Consider the following 25,834-nt stretch of genomic DNA (forward strand, 5'->3'; position numbering starts at 1 on the left):
ATGCATTTGCTGCATGTCCAAAACTGACCTCATTATTAAGACCCGCTTAGTAGAAGCATATAAATAGTGAAAGTATAGAACTTTCAGAGCAGAATGTAATGTAAATGAAAAGTGGTAGCTTGGTCGCTGCCCAGAGAACAGTGCTTGGAACAACACACGGGCTTGGGAAATGTTTGTGGGTGAAGGTGGATGTCACTTGTAAAATGTGTTCTCACCTCGGCAGTGCTTTCAGCAGATGTGTAGAAACGAGAACATGTGACCTGTGTTTTAGGTTTTAAGAACAGAAAAAGACAAGCAGGATGTATTTCATCGTGAACGCATGGATGACCTCCTGGACAAACAAACCCGGGAACTGCAGGACCTGGGTGAGTCCACAGTGGAGGCCACGTGGGCAGAAGGGAGCAGATGTCTGAGAGTCCCCAGACCCGGCAGAAGTCGTGGATGGTGAGGCTTTGTCTATAAACAGGCTGCCTTTATCCCCTGGAACTCACCATGGTTTTTACTCCTGTGTATTTTACTCACTCATTAAGCACAGATTAAACACAAGCCAGTAGGGAGTACGGAAACGTGCAGGTTTGGAGCCTGAGCTACTGTCCCAGACTCACCGTGTACTTGCTGGGAGCTCTGGGGAGTCACCCAACCTCCCTGGGCCTCAGTTACTCCTCTGAAAAATGCGGATACTACTGTCTATTTTGCACACTCAAAATAGATAGGCATTTCTTCTTAGCCCTGAACCCCCAAGCACCCCATCGGCACTTTCTTCAAAACCTTGCTGCCTAGGCAGCAAAGAGGAGGCTGCCTGATGAGATGATGGGACTGTGGGCAGGAGAGGAAGACAGGCTCTGAGTCTTGGCTTTGGAGGCAGATGCTCTAGCTGGTGCTGGAAGCGGGTGGAAAGCACCCAAGGTTCCTAGGTGTCCCTGAGGTTGGTGCCACTGTCTCACCTTGAACACCTTCCTTGCTTCTCTTCAGAATGTTGCAACAACCAGAAGTTGCTTCTAGAATATGAGAAGTACCAGGAATTGCAGCTCAAGTCCCAAAGGATGCAGGAGGAGTATGAAAAACAGCTTCGGGATAACGATGAGACCAAGAGCCAGGCCCTGGAGGAGCTGACCGAGTTCTACGAGGCCAAACTACAGGAGAAAACCGGCCTCCTGGAAGAGGTACTCGCAGGACGCCAGGCTGTGCCTCCCTCCCACAGTATGGCCTGCAGGCCCGACCTCTGAACAACCCGAGAGCTGTGGGAAGCCTCGCCTCACCTCCTCCCCCAACTTCCTTTCAGCGCGTGTGCCCTTCGACCTCCGTTTCAGACGTTTGTTTGTAGACCAGGGGACTCACTGAGCTGGGAGGTGCTCTGGTTTTGAGACTAAAATTCCTTGGATAGACTAAGTGCATGCCTAGCGTTCTATCTTAGCTGTACCCTCAAGCCTTAAGAACTGGGGAGACCTTTCTAGAAGAAGCTTAGAGAACCTGGAGAGGAACAAGGGCCCTGAATGATGGGGAAGCCCCTAATAACTTTTGTCTCACAAAATGAAGTCATTCCTCCGCTGGTTTAGCAAAGACCAATAGTGTCTTGTTGGTTTAGCAGCCTGAGTGCTGGGTGACCAAGAAAATAAAACCTGGGGCCTGGTTCTCAGCTGGGTGAGGGAGGCGGTCACATTCACGGCCACTCATGAAGGTGTGCACGCAGACGAAGGGCACCGGTGGACCACGCTGGCCTGGGAGGTCAGGGAAGGATTGCAGGAGCTCATGCGATCCAGGAGGAATGTAAGTTAGCATGACCAGGAGCCAGGGAAACGCAGGAGCAAAGGCCACCCAGGTAGAGCGAAGGGATAGATGCCCAGGCAGTGTGGGTTTTGCCAAAATACCTCGTTTCCCAAGATGAAGAGAAAATCGTGAGAGGCCAGATGGCCTCCTTTTGGCATGAAACGGCAGGTGGTGTGCTGAGAGTGGGGGGCAGGAGAGTCATGAGGTATGGAGTCATTTTTGAAGAAAACGAGTCAGAGCTCTGCCTCTAGGGATATTGAATCCACCCAGAGGGAAGAGAGGCTGGCCTTCCTCCTAGCACCTCCCACACTGACCATAATGCATTTCTTCTTTTGCGTCAATAAGATTTCAAATCAGAACTTTCCTAGGGAGCCTCCACCTGGCACGCCATCTTAACTAACCTGGCTGGGCTGCTTTTATGCCTTAGCAACATCTACCAGAAAAAGAGCAGGTGTTTGTGGGCCACGGAAGGCTTCAGGCAGAGCTGGCCTGGCCAGACTCCTGTCTGGCAGGGGTGTGGTAACGTGCGGTGGGCAAAAAGAAGCCTTTCTCAGGAGGCCATTGGGCCCAGTTTTCAAATCATCTTGTCTCTCTCAACCCTGGAAACACACAGTCCAGGGGTGGCACATGCAGCCTGGGAGAGGGAGTGCCAGGATCGATCGGCCTGGGAGGAAAGCAATTGATTCTGATATAATTGGAAATTTCCACCACTTGGTGGCAGTGAGCAAAGAGGAGTCACGCCCTAGCCACTTGCTGAACTCCACCTGGCAGAGCTGCTTGTCCCAGCATCTGAGCTCTCGGGCTTTCACTCACTCAGCACCAATGATGGACCCGAGGCTGTGCTGGGTGTTCACAGGGGTGAGCGGAGAGGTGTGGTCCTGCCATTGAGGAGCTCCCATTCCAGTGGAGGGTGCCGTCAAACAGGCCATTCCCATATAACCGAGTGATGGCCGAGTGGCAAGAAATGATAGCTGAGCCGAGAGCTAGGAGTGAGTCGCGGGAAGAGGGCTGAAAACAGGGACAGTGTGTGCCAAGCCCAGCAGCTGAGGGACATGCGTGTTTGGGGGAACTGAAGTTAGGTTACTCTGGCAAGAGCTTGGGGCTGGAGTGCCAGCTGAGGCTGAGAGGTGAGCTGGTGCTGTAACTCACGCAGTCTTGTAGACCCACCTCAAGAGTCTGGACTCTATTGTGAGGACAAGGTGAGCCATGGAAGGCTTTCAAGTGGGAGGTAGCATGATCAGGCGTGTGAGTTAGAAAGCTCCCTGTGAGCAGAGAGTGGGAACAGGCGGGAGGGAGGCATGACTGCAGATGGGAGTCTGGTCAGGAGGCCGAGACAGCAATCCAGGCAAGTGGCTTGGGCAGTGGTGGAGGCATAAAGGGAAGTGGATGGATTCGAGAACCATGTGGGAGGTGAAAGATCAGGGTTGACTGGATTAGGATCTGGGGGGGCAGAATTAAAGGTTCACTCATTCACTCAGGTTTTTTCTGCAAACCTGCAGTGTGCTGGTATGTGTTGTACACTGGGAGTTCAATGGTGGGCATGATCAACAGGGTTTCTACCCTTGAAGAACTTATATCTAATGGGAGAGACAAACCATTTCACAAATAAATATAAAATCACGAGTGTCCCAAGTTCGGCGAAGGAAAGATAGAGGAGGCCTGGGTGTCCATGTGAAGGCTAGAGGTAGAAGAGGGTTTGGGGCGTTGGTTGACGTGATAGGGCCTGAGGCCTAATCTGGTAGGAAAAGAAGGGAAGGTAGAAGGACAGACAGGAGGAATGCAGAGGCGTCAAGGGACCCATAGCCTCGGTTTCCATTCCTATAATAACCTCAGTCTCCCATTCCCCACGCGGGCCCCCTATGCTCATCTCGCCCCAGGCCCTCTTAGCACAAGGTGCCCTGCGCCCCTTCTCCCCGAGCACACACTCTCCCTCTCTCTGAGCCAGGCCCAGGAAGATGTCAGGCAGCAGCTTCGGGAGTTTGAAGAGACTAAGAAACAGATTGAAGAAGACGAAGACCGAGAAATCCAAGATATCAAAACCAAGTATGAGAAGAAGCTTCGGGATGAAAAGGAGTCCAACCTTCGGCTCAAAGGAGAAACAGGCATCATGAGGAAGAAGGTATCGGGCTGTTCCCTCAGAGGCCTGGCAGGGGCAAGGGCAGTGCCGCAGGGAAAGCGAGGGCCGGCGGGTGGACCGCAGTGGAGCCTGCCTGAAGGGCCTCACCTCCAGCAAGTGGGTTAGGAAAGGGGCGTGGCCTGGTGTCAGGGTTCTCTTGGCTCCCTCAGGCAGATGGATCCTTACCACGTCCTGTAACCGGGTAACCAGGGTAACCATCGGGCTTCCCCTTCCCTTCCCAGGGATAGTGAGGTTCACAGAGGCACTGATGGGCGCTCTGGGCGTTCATCTATGGGCCAGTAGGATTTAGTCATCAGAGCTAAACCCCGATAGGAATGGAAATGAGGTCTTCTGGAGGTGAGACGGCGTTCACCTGGAGGTGTCCTCAGGCTCCTGGTGCAGGGAGCCCTGGGTGGCTCCCGTTTAGACTCCGTGGGTGGGCGAAGGCTTGGGGGTATAGGATGCTTAGTTTACAGGGCAGGGAAAATGTGTTTAGCCACTGATGGTTGGGGTGAGGAGGGACTCAATTTATTGATCCGTATAGACTTGCCACAGTTTTCCCAAAATGTGCAGTGATAGAGAAGACAAGTAAGCAAGCCCGAGTTCCTTCCTGTTAGGAATCACGCTACTACTAGTCAGTCCGGGGGACCATCATGTCTTCCCTCTTGGACATGGCTAAGATGATTCGCCAGATAAGGCTCAATCTTTGTGACCCCGATGAGGCATGGATTCCAAACTTTCAAGGCCGGTGTGGTCATGGAAAACTCTGGGTCCACTCAGGGAGCTGGTCTCCGGAGCCTCCCAATGAAGACAGTCCATCCTCGCATAAAGGGATGGAACTGGATCTTATCAGACGGAACACTACATCCTCTGTGTGGCCTGGGAAAGTCCTGACTGTCCCAAATTCTGATGGGGAGCTCTTCACATTCACAGACAGTTGGGAGGAACAGAGACAGTTCAAAGCCTTTGTTGTCTTTGTTGTTGCCATTTGTATCTTTAGTTCAGCAGCCTGCAGAAGGAGATTGAGGAGCGAGCCAATGACATCGAGAGCCTGAAGGGAGAGCAGATGAAGCTGCAAGGAGTCATTAAGTCCCTGGAGAAGGATATCCTGAGCCTCAAGCGGGAGATCCAGGAAAGGGATGAGACGATTCAAGATAAGGTGAAGGTTCAGCTCCTGTCCGCCCTCAACTGCAGCCCAGATGGACCCCGTCAATGAGGACAAGGCCCAAGAGAACATATTTATTTAACTTGATGAGGGATAAGCAGTCCGTAAAGTGCCTACTGTGTGCTTAGCACTGGGCCAATTGCTGTAAACACATCACATTGAATTCTCCCAGCAACCCCAGGGGCCATGAGCAACCCAGTTGTAAAGCTCAGGAAACTGAGTTCCAAGTGGTTAAGTATCTTGCCCAAGACCATACAGTTAGTAGGTGACAGACTTGGGATAAGAACCTGAGTCAGCTGACTGCAAGGCCCCTGCTCTCCACTGCTCCAGGTATCCTAGGGGGGCCATCCCCATGGACTGGGGGCAGCTCATCTGCCCATGGCCCACTTGGCACCCCTGGTCAGAGAAGAGCTCCCCGGTGTTGGCCCCATGATTGCTGGGCACCCCAGAAGACTTGTATCACATTTCAGGGTACCTTTTCTCACAAAACACTTAGAAGACAGACCCATCGTATTTTGTAAAACATACCAAATGATTTTATATCATCCTCCTGAGCAGATCCAGGCTCCGCCATGACTGCCGAATGTTTGAGAACGCATGGGCTTTGGCCTGGTTAGCTAGGTCCCAACGCAGGCTCTTCCATTATCAGCCAAGGGATCGTGGGCAAGTTCTCTAAGCCTTTGTTCTCTCACCTGTGAAATGGGGCCCCTCAGGGCGCCTGGGGATGGCAGTTCCTGCATGTAATTTCTGCATGTGAGTGTTTGTGTATATATCTGGGCATTTTTTTTAGAGGGGGGTTTAAAGCTCTCTTCAGATTCTCAAAGGGGGTGAGGGGTTGACAAGAAAGAGGTTAAGACCTTCTGACCGAGAACATTACATCAGCCTCCTAAAGGCCTTTCTTCCCACCTCCCTGCCACCACTCTCTGTAATTATGTCCCTCTCCCCCTTAAGATTCTTCCCTCGCTCCCCATGGCCCACGGCAGCGGTCAGCAAGCTTTTTTCTGTAAGGGGCTAGGTAGTAAATATTGTACTCTCTGCAGGCAGTGTAGTCTCTGTCACAACTACTCGACTGTGCCACCCAAGTGTAAAATCAGCCATAGACAACCCATAAATGCATGGGCTTGGCCATGTTCCAATAAAACTATGGAAACAGGCAACAGGTCAGAATTGATCTGAAGCCCGTAGTTTGCCAACTCCTGGCCTCCTGGATAAATTCTGAACCTTTTATCCAACACGCAAGACCCTTCCCTCCTTCCCCTACTTCCCTCCAGCCTCATTCTTCACTTTCCCCGTGAACCACCCACCACCTTGTGTTCAGCACCCTCAATACACACCGCGCCTTCCATGCCTTCTTCTACAACACCTGCCACCGTGCAGGGTACATTTGTTGACACACCTGCTTCCCCAGCTAGTGTTTTCTCCTTAAGGGCAGGGTCTGTGTCATATTTTTATTTAGTATCCCAGACCTTAATAAAAGGTCTTCATTTAGTAAATGTTTGGTGGATAAAATAGGCCTACATTTTAGTGACTGTTGCCTTGCAACAAATTACCCCAAAACTTGGTGGTAAAAGCCAACAACTCTTTTATTCTCATAGATTCGGTGGGTCTGGAACTAGACCTGATGGGTTGTCTTTGTCCTCGGTGTCTGGGGCCTCACAGGGCCACAGCCAGGGGGACGCAAGCAGCTGGGGGTGGGAAGATCAGCATATAAGGTGGCTTCTTCATCCTCATGCCCAGCCCTTGGCAGGGACAGCTGAGAGGCTGGGGTCAGCCAAGACCATTCACCAAAGCACCTACTGTGTTCCCCAGCCTGGAGGTCTCAGTGCAGTGGGGCTGCTTACGTAGCACATGGCCTCCCCCAGAGAACCGGTGGCAGCTGCTTGGCCTTCTCTGGCCTAGCCTGGGAAGCCACACAGCATCATGTGATCTACATGCTGTGGGTTACAAGCGAGCCCTAAGCCCAGCCAGAGGCAAGGGGAGGAACCAGGTCCTACCTCCTAATGGAGGAGCATAAGGTTGTGTTGTACAAGAACATGTGGGACGAGAAATGCTGCCGAGGCCAGCTTTGGGAAACAGCCGGCCACAGGCTGTACTTGAGTGAGTGAGCAAATGCACGCAGTCCAGGCACAGAAGCCAAGGAGTCAGAGCCACAACCTTTGTCTCCCCAGCGAGGAGAGCTGTCTGGGGCCTCCTCAATCAGGGGCGCACAGGATGTATGTTCTTTGCCTAACAGGATCCCATATCCCGGGCCTCCTGACACCTGACTTTTCTCTCATCTCACCTGCAGGAGAAGCGAATTTATGACCTGAAAAAGAAAAATCAAGAACTAGAGAAATTCAAGTTTGTGCTCGACTACAAAATAAAGGAGCTAAAGAAGCAAATAGAACCTCGAGAGAATGAGATCAAGGTGATGAAGGAACAGATTCAGGAGGTGAGAAGGCATCTGCCACCCTGCCCTCCCCAGAGGATGCCAACCGGGTGTTCAGTTGTGCAATAGCGAAACTCATTGGGATTTGGCTTTCGCGGGTCTTAGGGGTGGACTTTGGCAGGACCAGCACCTCAAGGTGCGTGCTCTGGGCCCTCTAAGGGACAACGTGACTTTTGGGCCTTAAGCCACCAGGGGGCGATGTGTGCTCAGCCACCAGCCTTGAGCACTGGAAAGTACACCCCTCCAACATTTTTTTCTCAGACTGGAAATGTTGGTTCGGGCCCTATGCAAAGCCATGTTTGGACTTCATCTGATAGGAATGGGAAGTCCTCAAGGGCTCTTGAGCAGGGGAGTGGCATAATTAAGTGTGTGTTTTGGAAAGCAAACAGGATGAAGGTAGCTAGGAGATTAGAAGCAAGAGCAACTGGAAGAGGGCTTCTGAGAGTCCATTGAGCTACAGGTGTCCCATGATCCTCCCAGGGGCTTAAGGTAGAAGGGTAGAAGTCTTCTTGGTCCTTCCCTTCCCTTAACCCCTATAGCCAATCATCACCAATCTGCTCAGTCTCCAAAAGATCTCTCAAATCCAAGCCTTCTTCCTTTCTGCTGCCATCACACTGGTCCAAGCCTCCGTCATCTCTGGTCTGGACTTGACTCCAGCCTCCAGTCGACTCCCACATAGAGGCCACAGCGAACCACAGTGGTGTCCCATCCCATCTAGAATAAACTCCAAGCTCCCTACTGAGGCCCAGGCGGCCTCTACCTGCCTCTCCAGCCTCCTCTCCGGGCTCCCTCCCCTGCTCCAGCCCACAGGCTTTCTGACAGTTCTTGGGGTAAGCCAAGCTCTTCCCATCTCGGGACCTTTGCGATGCTGTTTCAGAGGTTCCAGGTCTTCACATGACTGGTTTCTTTTCGTCTTTCAAGGTCTCAGCTTATAGGCCACCTCTTCAAGGAGGCCTTTCCTGACCGCCCTATGCAAAATGACCTCCTGCTCCCCTTCTATTTTCTCTAATTGTGCTGAGCAAGGATAACAAGTCAAAGGGTGTCAGAGAGCATTGGTGACCCAACTAGAATTGGATGCACAAGAGCTATGGTGGAGAAAGCAAAGCCCCTTCTCTAGGAGGCCCAGGAAAGAAGCCAGGCATGGGATCAGTCCAGGGCTGGGGCAGTCCAGAGAACATACGTCCTTTTAGCAATGACTTTCTCCCTGGCCGCTGGGACAAGGAAGGATGTCTCCTCTGGGCCTCCTGCCATTCTTGAGTGACTTCAAGGCCCAAAAATGGTAGCCAGAGAATATGAAAGAGAGAGCAGAGGTCCCCTGCCTGGAATCAATGTGCTGCAGGCCCCTGGAGATCACTGCCCGTTTCTCCCTCCTCATTTGACATATTTTTCAACTAGATTTAAGACTCAGTCGATTACTACCCACCCCAACATACCTGAGAGCTTACTCATGTCCCTTCAGTAACTGGGCCAACCATGGCATTGATTCTTGGCAGGGGATGTGCCGGAACCTGGGGAGTGATCAAACAGAGCCCTCCTACCCCACCCTGGTACCAGTTGCTGCCAGGGCTGATAGCTGGCCTGACTCCTTCCACAAGGTCCTTTGACCTCGATGATTACTTGGGGGGGGGGGGGGGGGGCGCGCGGCAGTGACACATTTAGGCTTCTCTGTCTATACAAAGTGCTTTCAATAATGAGGACAGAGTTCTTCGAAAACCTGCCCTTTTGTGTTCACAACATGAGTGTGTCTCATGAGGACCTCCTGATGCCCAGAAGGTGGCCAGGAGCCTTGAAATCCGAGCAGAGGGCCGGAAATAGACTCAAGGGGCTACTCCATCCAGCCACGAACAAACCCAGTGAATGTCCCATCCCCCTAAACAGCGAACCTCTCCATTAACAAGAACACTAGGGTCCACCAGATTTCGTGTGAAAATGAACTTCACTTCTCCCTTTTGGGCGGAATTAAATCAACTGAGAGCTCAGCTACTGCTGGTTTCACTCTACTCAGACGCTCCAGATGTCAGGCGCATCTCTGGTCACGACAGCTGCAACAACAGATAAATCTTTCCGAAGCGCCTGTGCTTCCTGCTTTTTCTTTGGAAGACGGGGCACTCTCCTCAGCTGTACTTTTTAAGACCTTTTCCACAGAGCGGTGAGGCCGAGGTTCCGCCTCCGCTCCCTCTTTCCTGTCTTATGCCTTTGGCTGGGGATGCCCACATGCTGGTCCCTCAAAACTTTCTGCTTTAGGATCAATTCTGATGAGTTGTGGCCCCAGAGGGTCAAGATTCACTCACACAGCGTCACGAGGTCGGCAAGGAGGGTGCTTGTCTGAGGGACCCTGCCTCTGGCTGGAGTTGAGGTTCCAGAACTTGAGAGTTATCCATTATAAGGAATGTAAGCGAAGAAGGTAACCAGGCAACTAAGAGGGGAAAACTCATGGCCCAGCCATGGAACGCGTGACCTGGGTTAACATGTCAGCCACGAGGGTGGGGGCTTTGGAGGAGACGAGGAGCGAGAAGGAAGGTTTTGCTGCAGAGGACAGGTGGGAGCTAGAAAAGACACGTCCTGGTGTCAGGGGAGACGTTCCCACGGAAAGACCTCGGTTCAAACCTAATTTTCATTCTCTCACTCTCTTATTCTTGACTCTGTTCCTTGTTCTCTACAGATGGAATCTGAACTGGAGCGTTTCTTTAAGCAGAACACGCAGCTGGAGCTGAACATCACGGAACTGTGGCAGAAATTACGAGCCACCGATCAGGAGATGCGCAGAGAGAGACAGAAGGTGTGAGGATTTTCAGCGTCTGGCGGTTCTTGGATTCAGGTTCTGGCACCTGCCTGCAGTGGGCAGCTGGCTTCCAAAAGGCAGAGCCAGCCCACTGCTAAGAGACATTCCCATTTTAACTTGCATCCTTGCTCACAGCCCTGCCAGATTGCACGCCCATGCAAATTCACATGACTGAATCCATCTGACACTGTACAATGACTTTGGGTAAAGTGACCAGGGGGTGGGAGACCAGTTTCGTGTGAATGCTCTCAGCGTTGGCTTGTTCGTCCTGGGCAGGAGCATGCTCAGAGTCATTTGTAGTCAGTGCTTAAAGGCCTTGACTATCAAATCAATGCTGCGGCTGGGAGGACCTCAGAGATCACCTATTCTAGTCCCTGTTTGTAAGAAATAAGGAAAGCCGTGCCAGAGGGATTAGGAAGTTAGGAAACTTCACCTGGCACCCATAGTTCATACAGAGCCGAGAGCCAATACTGGGAGCCAGGTCTTCTGGCCCCGGGCCAGGACTTGGCTGCACTTTCACCCACTGGCACTGGGCACCCTGCAATGCTGGTTGGATCAGACTGGATTTTTCCATTCCCCACAGTAAGTATTGGCTCTGTACTAGGTAATGCTAGAAGCTGCTACAGAGCTGCTACAAACATGAACAGGCACAGATCCCACCCTTCACAAACTGAAAAGGTTGACGGGTGATTTGTAGCATGTGCATAAAAATTATAATGCACGGTGGAAAATTGCGGAATGTGAATAAAGGGCTATGGGAGCCAGGAGGAAGGAAGGACTCGCTATGTCATAGGTAGGGGAAGATGGGTATCAGAGAAAGCATGATGGAAGAGGGGGGGATCTAGCCCAATTTTGTCATATTTTCCCTGCCCACACACACAGCCACCCTCAGGAAGGATAAACCCTGGGCGAGCTTTTGTAATAAGGGGGCCTGGGAGCCCTGGCCCAGGGACCTGCAGGAGAGAATCGATGCTCCAGCTCGGCCCCGAAAGGACGAAGGGTGACTGCTGGGCTTCCTCTCATCTCTTAAGGCCCATGGTCCTGAGGGAACACAGAGCCGATAAGGGAAGCAGTCTGTGTTGGCCTCTTAAAGCTGACGCCGTTCAGGCCAGGTGCGCGGAGGTTTAGGGCCTCCACCTCTAGGCCGTGTGCCCATCTAGGTCTCTGTGCCCCGTGTGGTCAACTGCAGGTCCCAGATGTGGTGCCTCCTGTCCCTTTCTGCAGCCATTAGCCTGCAGCCCCTGCCCCTGGAGAGTCCATCCCTCCAGCACCAGAAGTAAGCGCCTCTGATTGCAGGAGCGGGACTTGGAGGCGCTGGTCAAACGGTTTAAGACGGACCTTCACAACTGCGTGGCATACATCCAGGAAGCCCGGTCCCTGAAGGAGAAGGTCCGAGGTCTCTTTGAGAAGTACGTGCAGCGGGCAGACATGGTGAGCTCTGCCTCCCTCCCCGCCCTCCCCTTCTCTCCTGGTCGCCCCTCGCTCAGAGACCCCTGTGCCCCATCAGGTGGAGATCGCAGGGCTGAACACAGACCTGCAGCTGGAGTACAGTCGCCAGCGGGAGCACCTGGAGCGGAACCTGGCCACTCTCAAGAAGAAGGTGGTCAAGGAGGGTGAGCTGCACCGCACCGATTACGTCCGCATCATGCAGGTACCTGCGCTCTCCGGGTTAGCTCCCTCAGAGGCCGAGCCATCCCAGATGAGAGAGCCTGTCAAGCGCCCCTCGAGACCACCCAATACTCAGGGCTCCCCAAGGGCCCAGGGGACCCACTAGCTTTCCCTAAAACATTATCTTTGACTCCTCTCCTCTGACCTCCCAGAGCTCGTCCTGGCTATGACATGGCCCAGAGCCCGCCAAGGAGGTTTCCTAGGCATCTCTATGCCCAGGCCTTAACCGCCCCCACCCCCCTCACTTCATCCACTTCTTTTTTCTTCTTTTTTCTGCCCCATCTTTATCTGAAGCACTCCTGTGTCCTGCCTCACTCCTCTTGTTGCCCCTGTCCCCTCTGGACCTTCATCCCCGTGATTTTAGCTCTCCTGAGTCACACTCTCCTGTTCCTCTCCTCTGTTTCCAACTCTTATTTCACCTGCTTTGTTCTGCTGCTTTTTATTCTGCTACTGGTATCACATGGTCCCTGCTGGCCAAGTTCTCTCCTCTGAACACGCCTGTCTCCACCCACCTCCTCGTCTGACTTTTCTGGTGCCTCAGGTCCCTACCCTTATCTCTTGGGTGCAGAGCTAACCACACCCACCCGAAGAGTTGGCCTCACTCTGACTTAATGAGCTCTCCACACCCGCCTCCCGATCCTCCAGAGACTGTGCAGGGAGCCTGGCCCCATTACGGCCGCCTCCACGTAAGCGCGTTATCAGGGTTGCCAGTCGGGCTTCTCCTGCCAGATTCCTGTTTGGGTATCAGTATCGTCTGAGGCAATTAATGTGAATTAATCAGAATCCCATATATAAGGCACGTACCTTTTAATGCTTATATGTCTTTAATGCCATAATTAAAATACTGGAATGGGGATGGGCTGCAGTTGGGTTGAAACAAACCAGTGCCCAGCTTGGCCAGCCCACACACCACTGGGCAGAGGGCACTGCAGTTCAGGCCAGGTCCAGGCACGGTAGGTCTCGTGCCATCTTACAAACAGCCCCGGTTTAAAAGCAGCCCACACCATCAATAACCACTGCCCCACGCAGGGCCCTGAAAGCAGTCAGAGGCCCAGAGACAGGCATCGATCATTGGTGGGACCCTTAGGCACGAGCAGCTGACACACAGAGCCATGGCTAAGGGTCTCAAGTGCCCCCACTCGTGAAGAGCCCACCAGGGAGTGCAACGTGCTGGGCAGTGGGGCAGTGGGACTGCAAGAGCAGCTGTCAGCAGGGGACATTGCTGAGCTCTTGTCTGCCCTGCTACCAGCGCACATGCCTGGGGGGGGGGGGGGGGGGAGCAGGGGCGAGGTACCTATCTCCATGCCAAGCAGACACCCAAAGTAAGTGTCAGTCCAAGGAGAAGAAGGAACAGGAAAGAAAGTGAAGACAGCAGGCTAGCCTGGAGCAAACATCCCTTGAGGCTGCTCGGGGTGGACACAATGTCCTCTTTTGCTCCTCACTACCCCAGAGGCTGTGTGCCCACTCCTGCTGGGCCAGGGTGCAAGTCGGAGTAGAAGGAGCAGAGGAGATCCGGGCAGGGCTCCTGCCCAACCCTGCCACTCCCCAGTGGCTGGCAGAGGGAAATCCCTGGAAGAGTGTTTTCTTGAGCAGCATGGTAAACCCATGTGCCCTGGAGCCCGCTGAAGTGCCCCAGGCAACTGCAGGGAGCAAGAGGGGCCCCGGCAGGCAGGGTCCCCACCCTCAACCTGGGAGGCCTCCTTGCTCATTACAGCAGGCTCCGTAAACTTTTGTATGGAAGATTTTTTTTTTTAAAGGAAAACTTTCAAAACCATTGGTCTGGGTTTTAAAAATTGTTCCTTTCTTCAATCTTGAGTTGAAGGAGAGGGGCCGGGCCAGGGTCAGGCAAGGTGTCGGCAGGCACTGACGCTGGGCAGACCCCACTTGTCCTGCCTCAGCCACGCTCATGGGGCCGCCATGAGTAAATTTCCCTAACATCTTCAGGAATGCCTTCCCCGTCTATAAAACGGGGAAGAAAACACCAACTTCAGCGAGGCAATGCGAGGTTTGAACGAGAGAACTAATAGGATGCTTGCGGCACTGGCCAGGTCCACAGCAGGTGCTCAGAAATGCTCTTTCCTTCCTGTCCACCGAGCAAGGGATCTGTTTACGAACCAAGGTGGAAATCCCGAGGGAGAGCCTGGAAGGCCACCACACGGACCAGGGGTACCTGTGGGCTGAGAGGACAGGAGAGGGGGCCACTCAGCTGACCCCAGGCCCCCCAGCTGGTGGCCTGGATGCCTGATGCCTTGGTAAGGAGCTGTGTCTGCAGGTTCCTAGGCCCTGACACTTCAGTCCAAAAAAGGGCAAGGAAGGCCAGGGCGGACATGGCATCTGAGAGAAACTCATTAGAAAACAGAAAATGAGGTCACTGTCTCATTTGCACGTTCAGACGGGAGCATGGGGCCTCCCTACACATTCTCCAGCACGCTTGCAGATATGAAAATAAGAGTTGCTATGGAATACAAATATCTAGGACACATACTGTACTCTTTCAGTATACATGCTTTGAGGGCTTCTTACGTGGCAAGTTCTGGCCATCCATGGAGGATTCCAAGATGAGGTGATCGTGTGCCTACCCTCAGGGAGCTCATCGTGGGGAACTCTGTGCCAGGGAACGTGAGCAAGATACAGTAAGCACTGCTCCACGCCGTGGATCCCATGCTGTGAGCTCACCACGGAGGTGGGCTTCAGTTAGGGGACGTGGCTTTTGAGCTGGGCCGTGAAGGATGAGGAGAGCGTGGACTGGGAGCAAATGGGGACGAGCCTTTCGGGCAGAGGGCTCAACCCGAGGACAGACAGAGAAGAGAAAGGCCTGTGGGATGTTGGGAACTCAGGAGTCCACAGACCTTACTTTATTGCACAGCGTGGGGGCAGGGAGAAAGGACCCACTGGAACAGGATGTAGTTTAGGGTCCCATTGAAAGGGCTTTCCATGCCACACCAAGAAGCATACGCATATCTTATAAGCAGGTGCCACCTGAGGTTTCTGAAGTAGGTAGGGGTATTACCAAGGTTAAGTCCATTGGCAGGTGGAAAGGCTGGTAGGAAAAGGCGGGTGGCAGGAAAGCCCGTGTTCAAGGAAGACGAGAAGGACTTGGAAGGGGAAAATGTCAAAAGACATTTCCGAGTAGAAATGATGAATAGAAACGTCAGATTGCACGTGAGCAGGCTGAAAGAGGAGCAGAGAAATGGCTCATTTGCGCAATTAGGCAGATGGCGAGGCCTGTGGGTTCCAGAAAAATGCCACCCAATGCAGGGCTTCCACGTTCACAGAATAAATCAGTCGCCTGTTCTTTCCACCCGGCCACATTCTTAAAGATGTCAACTCAGGAAAAGCCAGTAGGGGATGCTATAGGCATTCTTTCCCTTCCCTGCCCAACGTGGGCGTCACAACTGCCGGTCTGTTCACATCTGTGGCTCTCCAGCGTCAGTCTCCACAAAAGGCAAACCTGGCCAGCTTGATACAGCCCCTTAATGTAGAAGGTTTTTTATATAAACAGACTTTAGCATCCCCAGCCAGTCTCTCTTACCTGCCCAATGACTTGGTACCTGATGGGCCTGGGCCAGCTTTTCTCTGCCAAAGTTGCTGAGTGGAGACCTGGAGAATTGGAGGGCTTTTGTAGGCCATCCTGACTGAGGAGGGATCAGGAACAGAAGGTTCAGCAAACGGTTGTGTTCACATTTTAAATTCGCAAAGCTCCCCGAAGCATATACAGGCATACCTTGCTTTATTGAGCCTCACAGATACTGTGTTTTGCTTTGTTTTTACAAATTGAAGGTTTGTGGCAACCCCACATCAAGCAACACTATCAGTGCCATTTTTTCCAACAGTTCAGATGAAGGTTAGCATTTTTGAGCAATAAAGTATTTTTCATTTAATGTCTATACATTGTATTTAGACATAATGCTATTGCACACTTAATAGAGACTACAGTGTGGTGTAAAAATAACTTCTATGCACCGGGAAACCAACAAGTTCATGCGATTTGGGTTGTGTTATTCGCTTATTGTGGTCGTTTGGAACCAAACCCATACTACCTCCCCAAAGTACGCCTGCCTGTACAGGTGACTTCGGTGTGACCTCTGGACCCCTCGGAGCATGAACCACCCAGAAAGTACTCCTCAGGGAGCCAAATCAACCCCTGAAGTTATGATTACTTTCATCAAGTATTTAGTGCCTTATCTCCTGCTTGCTCCCTCTTGACACCAGGCCGGAAACTCTCTTCCCTGTCCCCTGCCACCCATGGAGCCTTCCTCACATGGGTGAGCACCTCTCTTTAGACCCTCAGGACATCTCTTGGCATTGGATTCAAGCTGGACCTCCTGTGTCTGGCACCATGACCAGTGCATAGTAGGCTTTCAGGAACTCCTTCTTAAGTGATTTTTTATGAACGGATGAGTGAATGAATGAATGAATGAATGAACAAAAGAACGAACACAACAGGGGAATCGGGCTGCATGGGTCTCGGTCACACTCTAATAAGGACTGAGCCAGGTCCTGGAGGTTTATTAGGTGGCCAGCATCATGGAGGTGTCCAAGGCTGATAGTGGGGTCGGAAACAGGCATTCACACTTAAAGGTATCAGGAGCCAGAAGTCCCAGACATGTGACAGGGTTGTGGAGGGTGGAGTGGGGGAGAAAACTAGGGCAGGGTCCACTTGGGGCCATTACAGTAGCAGAGGGGAGAGATGCTGAGAGCTGGTTAGGAATCACAGCAGGAAGCGTAGACACCAGATTCTATTCAGACACAAATCCACAGGGTTCAGTGACCAAATGGATGGAGATGACCAAGAAGAAGTAACTACAGAAGTTTATGGAGAGGACTGGGGAGATGGTACCCTCCTCCTCTAATTTTCATTCTGATGACTATTACTCCGTTGAATGAGGCAGGAGAGTGAAGCTGAGGGACACCAAGTGAGAGGAGGAGTGGAGAGCCCCCGAGGGTGCGAGTGGCCCGTGAGCTCACTGCAGCTCTCCCGAGCCTCCTCGCGGTCTGCTCTCCCCTGCCTGACCTTTACCCGCTGGTTTATAATTTCCTCATTAGTAAGAATCTCGTCTTATTCAACTTGCTATCCACTGCATTCGTTATTCATTTGCCTCCCCATTCCACAAATATTTATGGAGCACCTCTTACAGGCAAGGCAGAGTCCAAGGTCTTAGAACCCCATAAATACTAGTACACATTTAATTGATCGTGTCATGATACAAAGTCAGCATAGAGAAGTTTGGGGCGGGGGGGGGGGGGAGGGCTGGCAGAGACTTTCACTGGGGAGCCTCTGGGAGGAAATGCGGCCGATTCCTCACCCAGGCCTGGGTGGGTTAAAAGGGTAAAAGATCAGGTGGAGAAAAGCTGCTGACTGTCTACACAAACAGGCACAGGGCCTCGCCTGAGAACAAGGGGGTGGCAATGACTGGGCACCTCATCCACGAGGGAGGGACGAGCACTGAAATGAAGTGATACACTGAAAATCGGAAGGTATGTTTGACATGCTCAGACCAAGAGGCTCTGGAGGGAACGACGGTGATGGGGTGCTCCCTCCTGGGCGCCACGGGCACGTCCCCGTGACCCAGAAGCGCTGTGAGGACAGTGCTTGGGACCAGCCCATTCTCCGGGCTCAGAGGCCACGCTCACAATGTCCCCTGTGGAAGCACAGCTTGGTCCTGGCACGAGTCCGTTCCATGCAGGTTGGGCCGCGCTGACTTGTGGTAGTCAGACCTCCAGGCCTTGCTGCCCACTGAGGGCCTGGCTCGCAGGCCGGCGGCAGCATCAGTCAGGAGCTGGTTAGACATGGAGAATTTCAGAACCCGCTCCAGACCTACCGAGTCCGGAGCCGCATTTAACGGAATCCTCAGGTGATTCCTTTGCATGATCTATGGGAGGTGCCGCTGTAGACAAGCCGAGTACTTGAGGCTGTGGACTCAGAGCAAAATGGCCAGTGTCTCTCTGCGCCTATGGTGAAGGGGACACCTCCGCAGAGCCCCCCTTGCTGCCCTCGTGCTGAGTATGGACAGGAAGGCAGTGACCTGAGGTGTGGGAAGGGAAGAGTGTTCCCAGGGCCAGAGCCCCCACCACCCGGCGTCCAGCAGGCTCTTCATCCTCACTCCTCGCCACTCCCCTCTCTCACTGGGTGTCCAGCGGTGCAGACCTGCTGCTAGTCGCCCACCCGCCGTGTCCTACTTCTGTGCCTCTCCCCTGCGGTTCCAGTTGTCTAGGACCCCTTACCTTCTCCTTGGCAGCTCCTTCAGGCCTCAGCCCACGGACCTGTTCCTAGGCGTCCACCCTGGTCATTCAGGCAGAGCTCAGCACCTGTGCTTTGTGCCCCGCTCCTGCCTCTCAGCAGGGCAGCCACACACTGCACTGTGCCAGTCCCCCACGGAGCCCTAAACTCCTCAAGACCAGGTCTCACTTTCGGTATACCTCAGGGTCAGCGCAGTGCCTGGCACATAGTTAGTGCTCATACACATGGGATGGGTGCTGGATGGATAGGTGGGTGGGTGGGTGGGTGGATGGATGGATATTATCAAACACAAGAGAAGTGAACTTCAGGTGGATGTTGCAAATGTTAATTACCCACATACTTTTCCGGGTTCCTAACTAAACAGTGTGCTGTTATGGGCAGAAACCATGTCTTTGTTTCTGTCTGAATCTCAGGGACATGGCAGATACCCTATAAATCTAGGCTCAACAATTAATGAAAAAAAAAAAATGAATAAAGGACAGCACAGTACTTAAGAGCTTGTAACTCTCTGGAGCCAGGCTGTCAGGCTCAGAATCCTGACATGGTCACTTACTATCTATGTAATTTGAGCAAGTTACATAACCTTTCTGTGCCTCGATTTCCTCTTTTGTAAAATTTTGATTATAATAGAATCTACTTACAGGGTTATTATGCTTCTTCAACGCATTAAATTCATATGAAGTTCTTAGAAAAGTGTTGTTGTCACTGTTGGTGTTGGAAAGAGCCTGGGTGGATGGAAATAGTGTGTACTGTCTGTATCTAATGTTGTTAGAGTCCACCTGAAGGTAAGTTAGCTGATGCCTCAAGAGGCTGAGCCATGAGCTAGGAAGACTCAGACCCCAATAGAGGCACCAGATAATTAATCTGGGTTCAGGACCAACCCCACTCATTCCCCACACCCTCGGCCCCTAGCCAGGGCATGCCCTGTGCCCACTGATCACTCATCCATACTCACTCTCTTTTCCTCCTTTTATGCAGGAAAATGTCTCCCTCATCAAGGAGATTAATGAGCTCCGCAGGGAGCTGAAGCTCACCCGCTCCCAGGTCTATGACCTTGAAGCAGCTCTGAAACCGACCAAGAAATTCCAGCAACAAGAGGTTCCAGAAACAGGTTCTCTCCCCAGTGGCTAAAGGAGATGGGCATTGGGACAAACAGACCAATGGCAGCCATGGGCAGGTCGCCCTTTGGCTTCTGAGGTAGCCTCTCCTAAGTGTCCTCCTGGATCAGGTCACATCCACCCCATGGCCTTCTGGGAGCCTCTTGGTGCCACACACCTGCTCTCTAAAGGATCTGTGAGGACCTTCCACATTCAAATATATGCAGGTCCGCAATTCTTAGAGTTAGCCACGCTGTCAGAACTTAGAATCTTTCAGATCTTGGAGCAGCAATTTTCAACCTTTTTTCATCTTCATGGCATGCAGAAACTACTAAAATTCTGTGGCCCATCAAAAAATAAATACTAGTATATTTTGCTGATCTGACAAAAAATAGGTATATGATTTATTCACCCTAGACAGCTATTTTGTTGGCTCTTGTCATTTTTTTATTTGACAATCTAAGGGAAAAGAGGTCAGTGGCCCTGACTAAATAGTCAGGTATTGCATGTTTTAAAAATTCTTGTAGCACACCGGTTGAAAACCATTGTCTTAGAGCATACTGTATGCTGTATATTACATGGCAGCCCTACAGTAGTGTTTCTTTTGTGAAACAGATGAATATTTACCACTTCATAATTTTAAAATGCATTTCATTTTTAGAGCTTTGTGCCTCTTAGAACTATGGATAAGGGATGGAAGACCTGTATAATTAAAGACACATAAAAAATCAGAGACTAGCCCTAACCGGTTTGGTTCAGTGGATAGAGTGTCAGCCTGCAGACTGAAGGGCCCCAGGTTCGATTCCAGTCAAGGGCATGTACCTTGGTTGTGGGCACATCCCCAGTGGGGGGTGTGTAGGAGGCAGCTAATCGATGTTTCTCGCTCATCCATGTTTCTAACTCTCTATTCCTCTCCCTTCCTCTCTGTGAAAAATCAAGAAAATATATTAAAAATATTTTTTTTAAAAATCAGAGACTATTTAAAGGGAGAGGGGGAAATGATATTAGAAACTGCAAATGAGTTATGACTGTAATTATATCCTAAAGTTCCTCTGAATTTCTGACAACCAAGGCAAAAAGGGAAACAAAGAAATATGATTATTTACATAGTTTTCATTTAAGGATAAAGGAATTTTCTTTTTCTGGAGAAACAAACCTTTCCCTGGCACTAAATTGCATGAAAAGCTTATCACATGGATGCTTATGAAAGGGGTGTTGAATAATATAATTGACCGTCTGCAATTATAGGTTTTCAGACAATTAAAAAAACATTCATCAGGTGTCCATTTCTTACCTGGGCAGTCAATGAAAACCAAGAGGGTAAGGCATTTCTGTGGAAAAGTAAGCCAACGTGGTTCAAGTATATTGTGTTCTGGAGGTTTACATTCAGGGATAAAGCTTAGAAACCTTGACAAAACGTCCCATTGCTGAGGAATGGGTCTTTCACATATGAGTTGTCTCATGTACTGTGGTTATATAAGATACTATCATTGGGGGAAAGGTAGTGGGAGGATACAAAGGAACTCTCTGTACTATTTTCACAACCTCTTGTGAGTCTTAAACTTTATATATAGATAGATATAGATATAGATATAGATATAGATATTTATATAAATATATCTACACTAATAAAAGAGAAAGATGCAAATTGACCGAACCTGCATGATGCCCACCAGCCAATCAGGCGTGAGTATGCAAATTAACCCAACAAAGATGGTAAGTTGATTTGCATATGCAGATGCCTAGCAGCCAGGGGCAAGGCAGGATGCTTGTGTTGTTGCCATGGCGATGACACAGGCGTTCCGCACCGCCCCAGCCACTCCAGGCTTCTGGGCAATGTGGGAAGGCGGAAAGGCAGCTCTGGGCTAGAACGAAGGCAGAAAGGCAGCTCCAGGCTGGAGCAAAGGTGGTGCCGGCAGCCAGGGGAAGGAAGGCCCATTCTTGCACAAATCTTCGTGCATCAGGCCTCTAGTGTGTGTGTCTGTGTGTGTGTGTGTGTGTATGTTGTTGTCTCCTGTGCCCTTGTCATTAGAGTTGATGAGAAATTAACACAATAGTAAATTCTCTGAGTAGTACCTGAGTGGCACTATCAGGTCTAAAGAATGACATAAGAGCACATGTGTTACAAAGACCAGGCACTTGACAATTGCAAAACTTCACTTTAGAAAATATTTCGAATATGCCCAGGTGTCCTAGCAAATAATTAATTGAGACGTCCTCAGGATGATGTATGATATATCTGTGGTCCTCTTATTACAATCATGGAAATTTTCAGACATATTCAGAAATTGAGAGAAACGTCTGATGAATCCATCCCCTAACTTCAACAAGCATCAATTTCTGTCACTCTTGCTTCATCGGTGTCCCTACCCCTCAGTAATTGCCCCCACACCCACCATGGATTATTTTTAAACAAAGCAAACATCATAGCACTCATGTAATATAGTTTTCGCATGGGAGATATTTATAGTTCATAACAGTTGGAGACATATATTACCAATTGCCTGCCTTGATTATGAAGAGCCTAAGTCTGACCTCTGATTTTGAACATGGGCCCACCAAGACATGTTAGCTCAAAATTTACACCCTCAAGTCGTTTAAGGAATTGACCAGTTTGATTGGATTTTAAGAATTTTTTATCCAAACAGGAGAGGTTGCCATCTCCAAACCACCATTTTAGTTTTAGCAGCATTTATTATTAAGTTTTTATTCACACAATTAACTAACAGGTCTGATAGACACACCTGCTTGTTTTCAATTATTAAAACCATATCATTAGAACTTCTAATTAAAGATGGTTAATTGAAAACCTACTAAAATGGCACAAGTAAACCATAAGATCTGAAAAAAAACACAAAAGGAAACAAGAGACACAAAAATCTGAAAGCTGAAAATGGATACATGAGTGGTAACTCCACTTCATAGGCACAAGAAACCTGACTCCTAAGCCAGGTTTGGGAAAACTAGAGGAAACCTAATCAGAGAACCCTCAGCGGCGGTTCACAACCTGTGGGTCGCGACCCCTTTGGCGGTCAAACGACCCTTTCACAGGGGTCGCCTAAGACCATCCTGCATATCAGATATTTACATTATGATTCATAACAGTAGCAACATTACAGTTATGAAGTAGCAACGAAAATAATTTTATGGTTGGGTCACAACATGAGGAACTGTATTTAAAGGGCCAGAAGGTGAGAACCACTGCAAAAGGCTCAGGAATTAGCAGAAGCTGACAGCTCTAGAAGTGGGAGTAAAGTGGGCCTGAAAACAAAAGACATTTGATCCGCCCAGTATCTAATACAATGGTTAAAGATAGACCCTCACCAGCCCTAGATGGTTTGGCTCCATGGATAGAGCATTGGCCTGCAGACCTAAGGGTCCCAGGTTCAATTCTGGTCAAGGGCACATACCTCAGTTGAAGGCTCCTCCCTGGCCCAGGCCCTGGTCAGGGCACCTGCAGGAGGCAACGAATTTATGTGTTTCTCTCACATCGATATTTCTCTCTGTCTTTCCCTTTCTCTTCCACTCTCTCTAAAAATCAATGGAAAAATATCCTCAGGTAAGGATTAAAAAAAAAAGGATAGACCTTCGACAGGGCCATCATCACCATCATCATTAAATGTTAGAACACCAGAGTACAAAGAAAAAAATCCTCCATTCTTCCAAAGAAAATAAGGAGAGATTTCATGCAAAGGAGCAAAAATTCCAGTTGCAAAATACAAAATCAACACACAAAAATCAGTTGCATTTCTATACACTAAAAAAAAAAAAAAAAATTCACTGCCAGCCCAGTTCTTCTATCATTGTAACTTTTTTAATTTTTGTTTTTAAAAATAATTCTTTATTGTTGAAAGTATTACATATGTCCCCTTTTTTCCCCCCATTGACCCCTTCCAGCGCCCCCCCCCCACGCTCCCCCCCACCCCCATCCTAAGCCTTCAGTACCCTATTATCTGTGTCCATGGGTAATGCATACATGCATACAAGGTCTTTGGTTGTTTACCTCCCACCAACCCACCCTCCCCCTCCTTTCCTCTGAGATCCCGCACTCTGTTCCATGCTTCCATGTCTCTGTATTCACTTCATTCATCAGTTTATTTTGTTACTTAGATTCCACATATGAGTGCGATCATGTGATGCTTGTCTTTCTCTGACTGGCTTATTTCACTTAGCATGATACTCTCCAGGTCCTTCCATGCTGTCTCAGAGTAAGGGTTTCTTCTTTTTTACTGCTGCATAGTATTCCATGGTATAAATGTACCACAGCTTTTTGATCCACTCATCTACTGATGGGCACTTGGGCTGTTCCCAGATCTTAGCTATTGTAAATTGTGCTGCTATGAACATTGGGGTGCATATATTCTTTCTGTTTGGTGCTTCGGTTTTCTTGGGATATAGACCTAGAAGTGGGATCACTAGGTCAAATGGCAGTTCCATATTTAATTATTTGAGGAAACGCCATACTGTTTTTCCACAATGGCAGCACCAGTCTGCATTCCCACCAGCAGTGTACTAGGGTTCCCTTTTCTCCACATCCTCACCAGCATTTGTCTTTTGTTGATTTGTTGATGGTAGCCATTCTGACAGATGTGAGATGGTACCTCATGATCGTTTTGATTTGCATCTTTCAGATGATTAGTGACTTTGAGCATTTTTTCATATGTCTCTTGGCTTTCTGTATGTCCTCTTTGGAGAAGTGTCTATTTAGGTCCTTTGCCCATTTTTTTTATTGGATTGTTTGTCTTCCTTCTGTTAAGTTGTATGAGTTCCTTATATATTTTGGATATTAACCCTTTATCAGATGTATCATTGCCAAATATGTTCTTCCATGCAGTGGGCTCTCTTTTCCTTTTGTTGCTGGTTTCTTTTGCTGTGCAGAGCTTTTTATTTTGATATAGTCCCATTTGTTCATTTTCTCCTTAGTTTCCTTTGCCTTAGGAGATGTATCTGTAAACATATTGCTATGAGAGATGTCTGAGATTTTGCTGCCTATGGTTTCTTCTAAGATTTTTATGGTTTCACAACTTACATTTAAATCTTTTATCCATTTTGAGTTTATTGTGTATGGTGTAAGTTGGTGACCGTGTGTGTGTGCGTGTGTGTGTGTGTGTGTGTGTTGCATGTAGTCATCCAATTTTCCCAACACCATTTATTGAAGAGACTCTCTTGACTCCATTGTACGCTCTTGCCTCCTCTGTCAAATATTAATTGAACATAATGGCTTGGGTCTATTTCTGGGTTCTCTGTTCTGTTCCATTGATCTGTATGTCTGTTCTTATGCCAGTACCAGGCTGTTTTGATTACGGTGGCTTTGTAGCGTATGAGGAAAATACTTTTCTTTTCTTTTTTTAAAGTACTTTTCAATGTAAATGTCTTTTGCCTCCTTGGTTAAGTTTATTCCTAAGTATTTTATTCTTTTTGATGCTATTGTAAATTGATCTAACTGGACAGAAAAGGGAGTGAGTGTAAAAAGATCCCATTTGGTAGGTAAGAAATAGAGTTGTCCAGGAAGAAGAGGTCCAAACTCAGGCACAGAACAGGTGCCTTGAGCACAAGGCAGTAAGAGAGGTCATGATGGGAGAATGGAGACCTCGTGTGTGATAAGGGAGGGGAAACCACAGGAGTGGGTGCTGACATGGCGTGGAAGCCAAGAACATTCCTGCTGAGGGTCCAGCCTGTGAGGCGAGGTAATAGATGAGCCCTGGACCCTGGTGGACACCAGCGTTGCCCAGGATGACGGCAGCATCTGAGGATGACTGGGGATGGGAGAGTTAAGGGAAAGTCCTCAAGGAACATGAATGAGTGGCCACACCAAGAGGGGTAGAGAGGGGTCTGTCTCCAGGAGCAGGGGTTTTACCTGAGGAGGAGCACTGCAGGTTTAGAAGCCAACCAATGTCAACAGGACGTTGGTTCCTGACTGGGGTGGGGAATGGGAGAATGAGCCGCCTGCACGGGAGGGGCCGCAAGGCCAGCAGCTGGGGCTCAGGAGAGGGGCTGGGCTGAGGTCATGCTCAGCTCTTGGCTATCACTCTCAAGTATGTCTCTTCACTTCTCCATCTTGTATCCCTAGCATCTGGGATTGAGTAGGTGCTCAATAGAAATTTGAGGAGGCAGGAGGGAGGAAGGGAGGATACGCTGCAGTCCAATAACAAGCCCGCATTCATCCTGCTCTGTCCCTTGCAGGGCCCAGTGAGGTCACACACCGCATCGTTCCCACCATGAGACTGAATGAGCAGGAAGAAACTGGGAGAATTATTGAAATGCAACGCCTAGAAATCCAACGTCTCAGAGACCAGATCCAAGAACAGGAGCAGGTCCCAGGGTTCCACCCCATCAGTGGAGTTCGGCTTCCTTCCCTCGTAACGACAGTTCATTCTTTGGCCAAGATAGACGCTGAGGTGCCCAACAAGTGACTCCCTCCGGTGAGCCACCTCCAGTCACACTAGAGGAAGCACTGCGCATCTGTCCCCAGGCCAACTCTGGGCTGCAGTCCCTGCGGCACTCCCCGCACCAGCCTCTCTCCTGCCCTGGGGAGTTGGAGACTTGGTCAGAATAAAAGTGTTTGCCCAC

At 50.0% G+C, this 25,834-nt stretch overlaps 1 protein-coding gene across 1 annotated transcript in view; it reads left to right on the plus strand.

The window, feature by feature from the left end:
• CFAP57 (cilia and flagella associated protein 57) overlaps window positions 1–25,834 on the plus strand; it is a gene marked incomplete at its 5' end in the record, with an annotated part of 55,422 nt that extends 29,588 nt beyond the window's left edge. The window contains 10 exons of the mRNA XM_081088222.1: window positions 272–365; window positions 973–1,163; window positions 3,713–3,886; window positions 4,884–5,042; window positions 7,336–7,479; window positions 10,139–10,255; window positions 11,555–11,689; window positions 11,766–11,909; window positions 19,146–19,278; window positions 25,448–25,834. Coding sequence (XP_080944348.1) covers window positions 272–365; window positions 973–1,163; window positions 3,713–3,886; window positions 4,884–5,042; window positions 7,336–7,479; window positions 10,139–10,255; window positions 11,555–11,689; window positions 11,766–11,909; window positions 19,146–19,278; window positions 25,448–25,677 — 1,521 coding nt within the window. The 3' untranslated portion in view covers window positions 25,678–25,834. The remainder of the gene's footprint in view (window positions 1–271; window positions 366–972; window positions 1,164–3,712; window positions 3,887–4,883; window positions 5,043–7,335; window positions 7,480–10,138; window positions 10,256–11,554; window positions 11,690–11,765; window positions 11,910–19,145; window positions 19,279–25,447) is intronic.

Source organism: Myotis nattereri (assembly GCF_964212035.1).
Source record: "Myotis nattereri genome assembly, chromosome: 3".
NCBI classification, from domain to species: Eukaryota; Metazoa; Chordata; class Mammalia; order Chiroptera; family Vespertilionidae; genus Myotis; species Myotis nattereri.